The sequence below is a fragment of the Maylandia zebra genome, linkage group LG7 (genome assembly GCF_041146795.1).
Source record: "Maylandia zebra isolate NMK-2024a linkage group LG7, Mzebra_GT3a, whole genome shotgun sequence".
NCBI lineage: Eukaryota > Metazoa > Chordata > Actinopteri > Cichliformes > Cichlidae > Maylandia > Maylandia zebra.
Genome location: NC_135173.1, coordinates 54119935 through 54133192, shown reverse-complemented (window position 1 = coordinate 54133192; position 13258 = coordinate 54119935). Strand labels below are relative to the sequence as shown.

Below are 13258 nucleotides of genomic sequence, written 5' to 3'. Positions count from 1 at the left end.
CTGATTTACAAACCTGTTGTGGTGGTGTAGAGACTGAGATAACCCAAAATTGTATTTTGAGAATAAAGTTGTTTGACTTTAACACTGTTAATCTCCACATTTCAACTTTATTCTCAGATAAATCAAACTATACTGTTTTATCCTGAAATAAAATGCCCATAAATAAAGATTAATTTCAAAACTCACTATTAGTCTGTCTCTAGTACACGAAATGGGACACATATACTTTGAACTCTGAAATTTTGTCTGTTGCAATATAAAGTTGCACATATGCATCATAAAGCTTAGTTAATATTCCTCAAACTGTTGACATCACACTTTACTTTTGCAGTGCTTAATTCTTTCAATAAAACAATGATTTTTGCTCTGTAATGTGTTTTTAGCTTCACATTTTACTAGACTTTATATTGGCACAAGAGCAAGGTCGTACTTGAATGTATATCAAGTTACGCTCCTCTTCACTCAGACAGGTTCACTCATTTAGACTTTGCACAGTCAGGTTTTGCAAGTTGTTTGATTATTATGCAACTCATGGCTTAGACCCCCTGCTTTAAAAAGTCAAACCACTTTCATTAAGGAATGACGACTTCATAAAGACCTTGCAAGTAGACGGCTTAACCACTAACATTTTTTCTTTTTTAATAACGAGTACTGTAACAATTAACATTTAGCTATTTTAATTGGTTTCCGCATGGCTTTCAGATACTCCTTATACAATCTGTATACCACTGTGTCCTGCTATGTGCCTATGTTCTAACCAAATGTGGAAAAACAAAACAGTCCCACAAAGAAAACTGGATATTTTATTTGTGCATTGCTACTCTGGTGGTGTTTGCAGCCAAGAAGCTTGGTAAGGTAAGTTTCCATAAGCACCAATTATCTCAGAGTGAGAGGAAGCCATAAACAGCTGTGCAGAATATGAAAAAGATCCTTGAAATGCTTTCAAAACCCAATAAAGTGTCAGATTTGGGGGAACTAGCAGATCATTTCCTCCTGTGGAAAGTGTCACGATAACACAAGTGTATGCTCTCATGCTCTTCCTTTCATCTTTCCCAGACAGTATTGTGCCATGAGGGGAATCATTTTTTACTTTCTTTAAATCAAAATAAGATAACCAGTCACATACAACCACATTTTTGAATTATCAAAAAAACCCAAAACAATAGTAATAAAAATCCTGAGTTTACGCAGGGCCCAATTGCAGCTCCAGTGATGAAAAAAAGAAAAAAAAAAAAAGAGAAGTCTGTGGTGTCCTTTCAAGTGAGATTATATTCATGCATTACAAACATTCATAATATATTATCATATATAATATATTTGCAATGAATCACATGAAGCTAATTTAAGACATTAACAGTAGCACACATGTTTTGCAAATGTTAATTTTAATATGACACATGTAAAACTATTCTGCGTCATTACTTTTTGGACTGCACAGTAATCCTTTTCTATAACAGCTTCACTGTGATGATCTCACCTACAAAGTCCTCCCTTGACTTAATTACATGTACAGTGGACCAGTGGGTAAAAAAACAAAAACAAACCTAACTTTAAAAGTACTAAAAAGAATTTAAAATTAAGTAGTAAGGCAGGTGTTTTCCAGTAATCTATATGGATGCATTACACATTCATAAAAACAAATGCACCACAGTGACAGTTTCACTGACTGAAGGACACCCTTAATAACCAAGAAGCTCTCTCAGGAAAATCTCTCTTTGAGATTCTTGCGACATAAAAGCAGACATCAAGCTCCTTGATCAGTTGCAATGGAAAGTATTTCATTCTTATTAATGTTTCATTCAGCTGGCACTGCGCTCTTCATCAGCCCTTCATTCAGTGCGAGTGACATGTAACACTACAGAAGGCCTCCTGATATAATCTCCATGACCACAAGGCCAGACACAGAAACCGTCACAAAGACCTCTTGAGTCAGCTCTTTAGTCTTTTGGCTGAGTGTTTTCCTCAGGGGAAAAAAAAGTGCACATAGTGACCAAGCCCGGCATCCATCAGATGCTGACATTATGTGTAGTAGTCCAGCTTGCTCTCTATCGTCTTGCAGCCTTTCACAGAGAAAACCCTCTCCGATTTGGGGAAATACACTAAATCTCTGGCCACCATGTCTGCCACGTCCTGGTTTGGCTTGATGTCTCTGGCTTTCATCTCGGCCATGGCGCACTGGACGACGTGTCGGTACTCCAGAGGCAAGAAAGGGACGAAGAAGTCCACCAGGTTCTTGTCTATCAAATTCGTACGATAAAAGCCACCTGGAACAAAGATTTCCATGTGGAGCAGTTACTCATTTATAAAGGATAAAGGCAGAAATATTAGTGTCGTTTACACTCACTTTGGTTGTTGTTGAACACTGACAGAGAGAGCGATGTTTCCAGGTCTTTGAGCTCAATCTCTTCTCGATCTCGCCCTTGTTTCCAAAAATCTAACGCCGTCTGTATAATGCTCTCCCCTCCAGCATTGCTATGACAAAGATTAGAAACATAAGATTTAGCGTTCAACTGTCTGTTATCACTCACAGCCTTTATACCTTTATTTACTTCATTGTTGAGAATAAGTATAGCACACTCCTTATACTGCTAGGGATTTTTTTTTTGTGGACAGCACTGCTCATATTCAGTTGATTTAATAACAACAATAAGAGCCCATTAGCCATTACCATCTCAGAAACCTCTTTCCAAATGTGTTTTTGAGGAGTAGGAGCATTGCTGTTCACATGCACTGTGCAACACCCACACAGATACAGAACCTGCTTAAAGTGACTTAGTCCTGTGGAAATGCATTCAGCTTTTCACCTGAGAAAGATGAAGATTGATTTGCGGTAAGAAACTCCGTCCAGCTTGACATAGTAGTCCAGGTAGGGCTTGATGCTGTCGATCAAGCCGGGATGCATCTTATCCATCTCGTCAAAAATGAACATGGAGCGTTCGCAGTTTGTGACGTTGCCTTTGATCCACTGCTGTAACTGAGACTGAGGAGAGAGAGGCAGCAGAATAAATCGGACCAAACAGAGCAAGACCACTGGGTTTCAATCAAAAGCTAAATGCGTGGCTCTCCGTACCTTATAGCATGCACTTTGACTTTGATGTGGAAAGTGAAGTGTGGATGTGAACACATGAACGAAGCTGCTGTCCATTCCCTCCTTGTAAATGTTTTCAGCAATCAGCTTACTGACAAAGTTCTTCCCTGTGCCCGTCCATCCGTGCAGGGAGAGCACCAGGGGCTTCTTCGGGTTCTCATTGCTCATGAATCCACTCACAGCTTTTAAGAGGATGCGTGAAGCGATGTGCTGCCCAAAGAGTTTGGTATCCAGGTCATTTCGGAGACCTACACAGCAGAATGTCAAAGGAATTAACGGCTAAATGTATGAGTCTAAAACTATTTTCTTGCATTCCTTAGCCACAGCAGTAGGGCTGCTAAAAGTCTCACCTTCTTCATTATCATAAACCATTTATAAGTTCATATGTTCATGTAGTTAGTGGAAAGATATATCAACAAGTACCTGACAGGACAGTACAAACTTTGTGTGCAAGAAAGAGTAACTGATCAAATGGTTAAAAAATAGAATGGATAAAAATTTGAATAAATACTTTAAAATTTTTTAATTAAGTGCACTGACAGCTTGGGTAACCTCCAATTCTCCATTGGATAATCTGTGAAGGCGGATGGATAATTAAATTTGTATTATGGCCATAAAAGATCTGAATCAAACTCCAGCTGCAACTAGGTTTATGGTTCATGTGACCAAAGTACTTTAAGCTGCTCCCAGATCCTCAAGCTGACCAGCTTGGAGGATAAAAAATGGCTAACATCGTGCCTTTTAGAAGAACTTCATTTAGAACACCCTCTTAATCATACACTGCACGGAGACGAGATGAGCAGTTAAGACTACCTAGAACAGTGGTGTCAAACATAAGCAAACATTTCCATCATTTTACAGGCTGATAAAAAGTTAATGTAAACATTCATACACATCTACAGTGAGCTCCTTCAGTCCTTTCACATTTAAAGAGGCAGCAGTGGCGGTCTTTGGCTTAGATCAGGTTACCCGATGGGTCTACATAATGTTCACTGCTGAAAGGTGATCTAAAAGTCTTTTACTCTGATAGTTAGCTTTCAGTTTCGAGGGTTAAAATAAGCCACACCGATAGCACTGTAACGTCGGCGCCGTACGATAACGTAACTAATTAACGTTACAGCTGCCTGCACTTTTAATCGAGGTCAAACAAACCATGTGCACAGAGCTATTATGTTTACACTGCACGGGGCACCTGCTCACCTGTCGCATTGAAGGCGATCCATTTGGAATCGCAGCTTTCGCGAAAGTAATTGTAGATAGTCCGCCCTAGAGTCGCGCCTATACCGATAACCACTGTTGTTGTGATCGGATCAAATGCTTTAACTAGCACGCCGACAGTCAAAAAAATATGCAAAAGAACATATACGTGTCTCGCTCTCATCGTTAAAACTAACTAATTTCGGATATGAGTCGTTTTCTGTGGCAAAATAGTCATAGCACCACGGTGATACCGCGCTAAACATGTAAACCAACTAGCTTCTTGCTCTACAACGCAGAACTTCCTTATTCGTCACGAACACGTGACAAATGCGTCGCTCTACGCTCAGCAGGCAAAAAAATGTTTATCAAGTTTAAAGATGCAAAAAGACAAGAAAAGAAGAGAAAAGCACTATACATGTTTATACCAATAAACTAGTCGTATCGCTAGCTTATCATGTAGCACATCCCCCGCTCAGCTAACGTTAAAGCGGCAGTTAGCGACAGTTGGGGTGTTGTTTGTGTGCAGTTCAGAATAGGTTCAGGGCTGTTTGGTGGGTATGCTACCTGTCTTGTTGAAAGAAATCCACTCTGGTCGGCAGCACTCGTGGAAATAGTAAAAAATGTTCTGATACCTAGCTAAAATCCCGGTGAGAGCCGCAGCCATGCCGACAGCTATGGTGGTGCTAATGGGCTCTATCGCCTGCGTCGTGCCGGAGCACACCAGCATCCACAGCAGCAGAATGTGCCGCGTACTCGGCTTCATTTCTCACAAATGTCACCGCTTCATAAAACAGAGTAGGAAAAAAACAAAAGCAGGGAGCCTGTGAGCGGAGTGAGTGAACTCGATACAGTCAGCTGGCGAAGGTGGCGCTGCGGTTGTCATGGGTCCAAAGGTGAGGTTGCGTCTTCTTCTCCTTATCTATTTTCGGCAGGATTGACAATTCGCGCGTGACGTCTGCCTCTCCCAGGTCCGGATGTTGCAGTCAGTGACTCCTGCAGGGACGTGCACTCCTTTTGTTTTTTTTTTCTTTCTTTTTTTCTTTTTTTTTTTTAATTTTAAATATTTGTGTTTTACAATATTCTTCCACACTATGTGGTCTTTGGAATTGTGCTCATAAAGCTCCTCCATGGTTTCACATTAGGTCTTTATTTACAATATGTTACAGTAAGCCAAATATCCCCAGGTCACATTGGACTTGTCAAAAATCAGGATAGTTTTGGTACCAAGGAGAGGCCGCCATATTTTATATATACTATATATTGTTTTGTTGTCTTGTGTATTGTGAAGCTGGTCTTTTGGTGGAGAGCATTGCCAAACACAAACATTTCCCACAGCATAACAGTTATGGAGGAAAATCACTGACCTCAGCTGCAGACTAAATCAGGATATGACAGTTTTGAAAGACCATTCAAAATTATTGCAAAATTCACTGAACTTCTGACGGAGCCATTTGTCCAGTAAAACATCTATTTAACATCCAAACTCTTTTTTTTTTCTTTTTTTTTTACTAATTCTGGCACTTACAAAATGAATTGTAAGCTATTCATGTATACGTAATATAACATTTTACATAAATAAAAAAGAAACAATACAACAATCTTTGCACTGATATTTATTTTTAATTGTATAAATATGACAGCTCTGGTTCTGCTATAATGAAACAAAGGCCTCAGGTGGACCTAAGGAAGAAGGTGGTCTGATGTCTTTTTGATCCTGATCCTCAAAGAGCTGAGCACTCAGCATCTATCTGCACTCCAGTGCCAGTCTGATCACCATGGTAGTATCTGCACACTACCGTGGTGATCAGACTGGCAGGAGAAAAAGAAGAGCATAGAAATAAAAAAACAAACTATAGGAGAGAGAAGACAGTTTAACAGCATCTGACATAACTAAAGGAGGGGTCACCTAATCTACCCTGACTAAAAACTTTATGGAAAAAGAAAGTTTTAAATACAATCTTATAAAAAAAGAGTGTCTGGATAGTCATGGGTAGCGCTCTGGCTGTGGTGTTTTGGATGAACTAGAAGCATCTCACACAGTTTTCAGAAAAGTCTGATAATAGGTTATTAAGAAATTCTTAGACAAAGGAAGGATTTCCATTTCTCTACCATGTGTCATGACAAGACTGAGAGTGTGATTAAGATGATGGGTGGGCTCATTTAGAATTTGAGATAGGCCAGTTGAGTCTATTAATCAATTTAATGTAGTGTTAAGGCAGTCGTGTAATTAGAATGTTAAACTGTGGCTGGAAGTCTTCAAATAAACCATTGATGTGATCGCAAAGCTGTTTCAAAACAACTCGTGAATTTTTGCAATTAAAAAAAGGTGAGAAATTGGTCTATGACCATCTAAGGCATCTGAATCAAACAAAGGTTGACTATGTAATGGTCTAATTACAACAAATTTAAACCTATCTGGCCTTTTCATTAAAATAAACTGATCATATTTCAAATAAAAGCCCAAATAATGGTAAGACAATCAATTACATCTTCAATTACATCTCTGTCTAGGGTTAGTTCATCAGTAAGAATTGTTGCCAGTTCTACTCCTTTTAAGTAGGAAATGGGTCTTTTAAACCAACATATTCTTCCTTCAAGAAATTAACACTCAAAATAGAATAAATATTAAATAATTTATTAACAAGGACCTGGGAGAGAAAGACAATGTTCAATAAAGTTAAGTATTTTTTTCTGCTGTAAATAATGATTCTATCTATATAAATTATGTTGCTTAAATAGATGTTTAGATTGGCTTGTTAGCTATTCTGGGAGCAGGAAGAGCAGTGAACTACAGAAAGATAAGGAATTTGATGCCACGTCTTCACATTAAATGTTAAAAGATGGGTTTCCAGATCCATTTTAATAAAAGTTTATATAAGCAACTTTCACTCTGTGTAAATATCCATTTCAAAGTTTATCCTAAACCAGTGTGAGGCATCACTGCTTTGACTTGGTCAAATCAACAACGTATCATGAAACTGTGCCCCTGTTCTGCATACTTTCATCTGTCCTTCCCTGTCAGTCTTTTCGTCTTCCAAGCAGTCAGTTTAGTTTCCTTCTCCTGATGTTGTGTTTCCTCAAATCACAAAGCAAAGAAGGACATGTTTATGGGCTTAAATTATGAATTCAAATCTTGCTAAAGATAGACCACAGTTAGGGTGCTTCCTAGCCCTAACCATTTTATCATCTTTAAATGTCTCAAAAATGTGTCTAGATGTCATAACATAAAGTGAAATTCATGAGTGAACTAGCTATTTTCCACCATTACTGGGTTTTTTTCCTATCATATAAACATATATTCTAACATATATTTGCCACTATTCCATTCTTGGTATTTCTGCATTGTGATGACTATGTGATGTGATTTTACCTGCTTAAATAATGTGCAGATAATGTAAATTTCATGTCCTATAAGGTCGCCTCCTGCCTCAGCTTGACATAAACTTTTTTTTAGCACGTTAAGACAACTAGTGCAAGGCCTGATTGGGAAGAGTGTAACCGGGATCATTTTTTGCAGCTTAATTTTAAAATGGTCACAATATGTTTTTACTCTGCTGGTATATTAACAATCGTTATTGTTATTGCAGCTTTCAGATGTGCAAACATAACTGATTAAGGGTATTTATAATAATGAACAGATGAAAAAATAAATAAATAAGCAGAACGATAGCCTCCAGTTTGACAATTGGATTCACCTCCACATCTTTCTCCAGATCTGTTATCTGCTTGTGATGAAATATTGAGAAAACAGACCCTGCGTGGCCTTGAAGCTGCCTGTCAAGCAGCTCTGCAGTTACGTCATTTCGAGTGGAACTCCCAAACAGTAAATGCAATACCTCTGTAAAACCCTTTGAATCTAAAATTATTTACTGGTTTAAGACAAATTTTAAAATATGACTTAAAATCCACTGTGGGATGTGCATGCATAGGCAAAAATAGAAAGAAATGATATAATTATCCCAAAAAGTTAAACTAACCAGCAAAACCAGGACTAGCTCCACTGTGGGGTCTAGTTGGACCACACGTGGGATTTATGGTGGATAGATCATTTGTGTTTACCAGCACAACAGCTGGAAAATTAACATGTAACAACGATATATTTGTGCTGCTTTCCTTGTTTTTATCAATTAACTTGACAGGAAACACTAAGAGTTCCCTGATTCTGCAGATCAGCTGCAAACGTCCTTCAAGGTAGTCAACTGTGAGAGGGCTGCCTTTCATAAATTGATATAAATGTGCTCCTAATACTGCAACAATTGCTAAACAAGCTAAATTAACCAGAGGTTAACCTGTGCTACTTCCATTGAACAAATCTATTTAGATTAAGATGCTTTTAAAAGTAATAGCACACTGGCCTTGGTGGAGGTGGGTTGAGAGCACTTTACCAAGTTTAGATAGGGCTTCTTTAACTATGACTGTATTCATTATGTTTGCTGTGCTACAGGATTTCCCCTCACTGACTCCAGCGCTTGACAAATCGGGCACCTTCTCAACAGCCATCAAGTGAGAAAGAATAACTTTGCAGAGTAAAAATATATGACTAGTTTTAAAATAACTTTGCTGTTACCAGTTAGTAACAGATTAGAAGTCCTTTCTCCTCTTTTATTCCCACCAGTTTCTCATGGGTGCTGTTGTTCTGTCCCCCAAAGCATCAGAGCTTCAGAGGGAAGAACAGAGGAGACGGGTCAACCTCTAATCCCACTGTAAATAGCACTACTGCAACCTCACACTGACCCCCCACTCCCCTCTCTTTTCACCTCATCTAACCCTCGCCTTAACCCCCCTCACAGCGATAGCTGTGGCTGAACTTAAAGAATCGAACCCGGCTGAAAGCAAATTCTTGTGAAGTGAACAGTGAGAAAATCAGGCTTACCGCCACCACGAGGGGTTCACCGCTTTCATGTTGCAGTGTGTGATAATGGAAACTAGAAGAGAAACAGAAGGGGAAACAAAAATAGACATGGGATCTGCAATACCAAAAAAATGAGTCACGTGTAGTGGGCACTTAGAGCCGCATTTATTGCATCATGATAATCAGACACTGGAATAAATCCACTCAAAAGTAGAACAGTTTATTTTAAAAGTCTGTGTTACACATTTTGATTGCCAATGTGTTCTACATGAGAGCTCAGAGCTAAGCAACATCATCTGTTTTTGCTGATTAATCAAGGAAAAATGCAATTTAATGAACATGCTTTTTGGCTAAATTGTAAGTAAAATCCTCAGAAGGATTGTATTTTGTATTGCTGGTGATGCCAAAGCATTTATTAAAACATCTCTTTCAAATAATTTCCACAAAACTGATCGATGATATGCTGAAAAGAGTGCAGACTGCCTCTTTGCAGTTTCTTCCACCTGATGGTGGTGCTGCAGGACAGGCAGCTCACCAATGATCAGCTACATGCTTATCTGGAGACTTGTATGTGAGAGTTTGTGTAGATTACAGCTCCCTCTACAGGCTAAACATTCCTCATTCCTAGTGTGCTGTTGCAGGGTTTGCTGCTTTTTCCTGGACCGGCACAAATACCTTGATCCTGACCTCTACTCACTACTATTGGAAAGATTAATGGCACTGCTTGCTCTTAAAATAAATTGAGATTATCCACCCTGATCTCAAAAATAATAAATAAATTTAGAAGAATACGATTAATCCTTACTTAGGGAGCTGAATTTAGTTTTAACACAGTGATGAATTTGGTAAGTAAAATGGGCAAACAGTGTAGAATAAGCCAAAAGTCAAAAATCTAAGCCACACAAACTCTGTGCACAGATCGTAGATACTTGCGTTTTATGTTATGATCAGAATGCTAAGAATAAAAATTGCATCAGATTTGATGGGTGTATTGCAAGGGATAAAACTGGATTTTTAAAAGTTGACAGACAGTATTCACAGTATATGCCAAGGATGTCAAACACCAAACTGTCAAACCGTTAGCTTAAACTGAGGCTACAACTCTCAAAGACTAACAGAAGATGAGCACTAAATGGCCTGTATTTGTATAGCGCTTTACTAGTCCCTAAGGACCCCAAAGTGCTTTACATATCCAGTCATCCACCCATTCACACACTGGTGATGGCAAGCTACATTGTAGCCACAGCCACCCTGGGGCGTAATGGCAGAGGCGAGGCTGCCGGACACTGGCACCACCGGGCCCTCTGACCACAACGGGTAAAGTGTTTTGCCCAAGGACACAACGATCGAGACTGTCGGAGCCGGGGCTCGAACCGGCAACCTTCCGATTACAAGGCGAACTCCCAACTCTTGAGCCACTAGAAGAATGGAAAAATGTTGCCTGGTCTGATGAGCTACTACTGATCAACTACTTTCTGCTTTAACATTTGGACAGTACGGTGAGAATTTGGCATAAACAACATGAAAGCATGGCTCCATCCTGCTAAACTAATACCATAATGATATGGGGGGATATTCTTATGACACATTTCCGGCCCTCTAGTACAAGCTGGAAACTGTTTAAACACTACAATTAATCAGTAGTGTTTTTGTATCCCTTTATGACCACGGAGTACCCATCTTCTGATGGGTCCTTCCAGCAGGCTAACACACTATATCAAAAAGCTCAAATCATCTCAAACTGTTTTCTTGAACATGACAGGCCTCCACAGCCAGGCTAGCATTAGGTGATTAGTGAGTGCATTTTACAGCAGGAAGTGTAACGTTTAAATCTTTAAGAATAGATTGCATCACGAGATTGGTTGCCAAAAGAGTTTGAGTCATCATCACTTTACAACCTACAGAGACAGACATTACAGAAAATGTCCTCCTTTGTCGATAGATAAAACATTAAATAACCGAGGATCTCCTGTTTGTTTTTTGTCTTTTACTTCACAGTGGTCCACACTAATGTGAAATACATGAAAAGATGGTTTGAAAAGATAGTTTTGGTGATTTACGGCAGTAATGACATTAGATTTCCTTAATGTGAAAAACTTAAGCATTACTGAAAGTGCACTTTATTATCAGTTTTAAGAATGAATTATGAAATATGAACATTTTTAGCAAGTAGACTAAATGAAAGAGAGTAATTGGATTGAGGGTTTTTTAACAGTTAAAACCACTGGTTTCAGTGGTCGACCTACTTAAGATTTGACATTGTAATGTTTTCAGAGGTTCAGACAACATAGTTAAAAATTAAAAAAAAAAGAAATAAAAATTTAAAAAAAGCAAACATCAAATGACCTAACATGACATCTTCCTTTGCTGATGCTAACATCACTGTTATTATAGATTACATCTCTTGCCTTGGTGCTGTGATGTATGGCAGTCACCTGCTGGGGTCTTGTTTTGCTTTCCTCGATACATTAAAATATGGGAAAAAAAATCACCCAAAACACTCAAACTCAAACCAACTGTGTCTGTGTGTGTCTTCTTCCGTCCACATTTCATGTTCATATATAAACTGAGCAGCTCACAGAGAAACGTGAATGAGCCAGGAGAGCAGAGTCAATTCTCCACAGATAACATGGAACACCTGCTCTCAGGCTTGTACTACTGCACCATATGTGTGACATTATTCTCTGGATCCCTGCAGGAGTGAGCTGGGTTTTCTGTTGGCTTGCAAATATTTTCAAGCTGCAATGAATGAATAATTATTTCACGATAAACCGAAATTAGCTTCATCCTGGCGTAGATACGAACATCACTAAAGATAAGCAAAAACCTCTCACAGTCGACCCTCAAGGAAAAATTCTGACAAACATGGCGCACAACAAGTAGATAAACAGAAATAGTGAAAGGCAATGTTCATCCTCTGAGGCATCAGCCTCCAGAAAGCTACATTTTTCCTAGCAAAATAGGAACACACATATCCCAGCATGCAGCAGGACAATAAGGACTAAGTGGAACTTTACTCTGAGACTGAGAGAGAAAGAACATTTCTGCACAACAATGCTTGCCGTCATGCCACAAAGATGCTCTGAGCTGTTCCTATTGTGTCAGGCCAGCAGCCCAATATGTAAACATCCTCTCTTTACCGAATCACGACTATATTCAGACCCCGAGCAGGAAGTGATTTCATATCCAACATCCGCCTCAGCCTTCCTCTTTCAGGTGGTGAACGATCCTGGCACCCGGACTCTCAGATCAAGGAAAGGGAGTGATGGAAGAGCTAGTTAGTCTTTGCTAATGTAATTTAACAGTAAAACCACCAAATGTCTTTCTTAGTTTTATTTTTGATATGTGTAAAATAAACACCTTACACACATAAAGCATAAATGCATTTTATAACACAACAGTCCAACAGTCCAACACAACAGTCCATTTTAGTGTTTTCTTTTCTTCATGCAAATACCAAACGTCAAATAAGGCCGTCAATTAAGCAATCAAAAACGTAACCAAAAGATTTATTTGAAGGAGTCTGTATTTATATAACATATTACATTTTTAATTTTTTTATTTTGCATAGCTAGTTGCTCAGACTTACAAATCAGCCAGTAAGACAACACAAAACGAAATGCATACAAAAATGGTTTGCATTTTGCCGTAATAGAGAACAAAAGAATTGAGGTACACAATCTGAACAAAAGGTTGTTTGCTTTAATGAATAACAGCAAAATCAAATGAACGCATTTATCTGATGCTGTGCATGGAAAGTCACTTAGCGATGAAAAAAACGTGTGTAAAATCTAAATTACAAGCGACTCTGCAGAAGGAAAATAAACAATTTAAATAAATGGATCGTTCTAAAGGTGAAATATTTTAAACAATGCATTTTGTATGCTTTATAAGGCATCGGTTTCCATGGCTGAGCAGCTCCTTGTAATGTGGATGTGGTTTCTTTTATTTATATTTCTACTTGTTTTACTTTATTTTGTACATCAATTTCACAGTAGTTGTTACCTTCTATCATACTGTCTTCTATTATATTGAGCTATAGTACTCCTCTGCTAGGCTCTTTTTAAAATTACAAAATATGGGTAAATAAAATATATCTTATCTACATCGACCCACAT

General features: G+C 38.6%; 1 protein-coding gene across 2 annotated transcripts; it reads right to left on the bottom strand.

The window, feature by feature from the left end:
• Positions 1 to 789: 789 nt before the first annotated feature.
• tor1 (torsin family 1) lies at positions 790 to 5250 on the bottom strand. Of its 2 annotated transcripts, none has more exons than XM_004549863.3 (5): positions 4853 to 5250; positions 3071 to 3336; positions 2805 to 2980; positions 2345 to 2472; positions 790 to 2264 (listed from the first exon to the last, which is right to left on the bottom strand). In XM_004549863.3, exons 1-5 carry the CDS (start codon positions 5049 to 5051, stop codon positions 2020 to 2022), a joined length of 1014 nt encoding a protein of 337 aa, XP_004549920.1. In that variant the 5' UTR covers positions 5052 to 5250; the 3' UTR covers positions 790 to 2019. The 2 variants fall into 2 exon arrangements, with proteins under 2 accessions (XP_004549920.1, XP_004549921.1); XM_004549864.5 differs by lacking the exon at positions 4853 to 5250 and adding an exon at positions 4289 to 4601.
• Between the last annotated feature and the right edge of the window lie 8008 nt (positions 5251 to 13258).

Bases quoted from the DNA above. Each gene is read 5' to 3' on its own strand.
- tor1 (XM_004549863.3), bottom strand. From the start codon at position 5,051: ATGAAGCCGAGTACGCGGCACATTCTGCTGCTGTGGATGCTGGTGTGC. The intron at 2,981-3,070 runs GTACGGAGAGCC...CTCTCTCCTCAG, and splicing joins GTCAAAGTGCATGCTATAAG to TCTCAGTTACAGCAGTGGAT. The intron at 2,265-2,344 runs GTGAGTGTAAAC...TCTTTGTTCCAG, and splicing joins AGTGTTCAACAACAACCAAA to GTGGCTTTTATCGTACGAAT.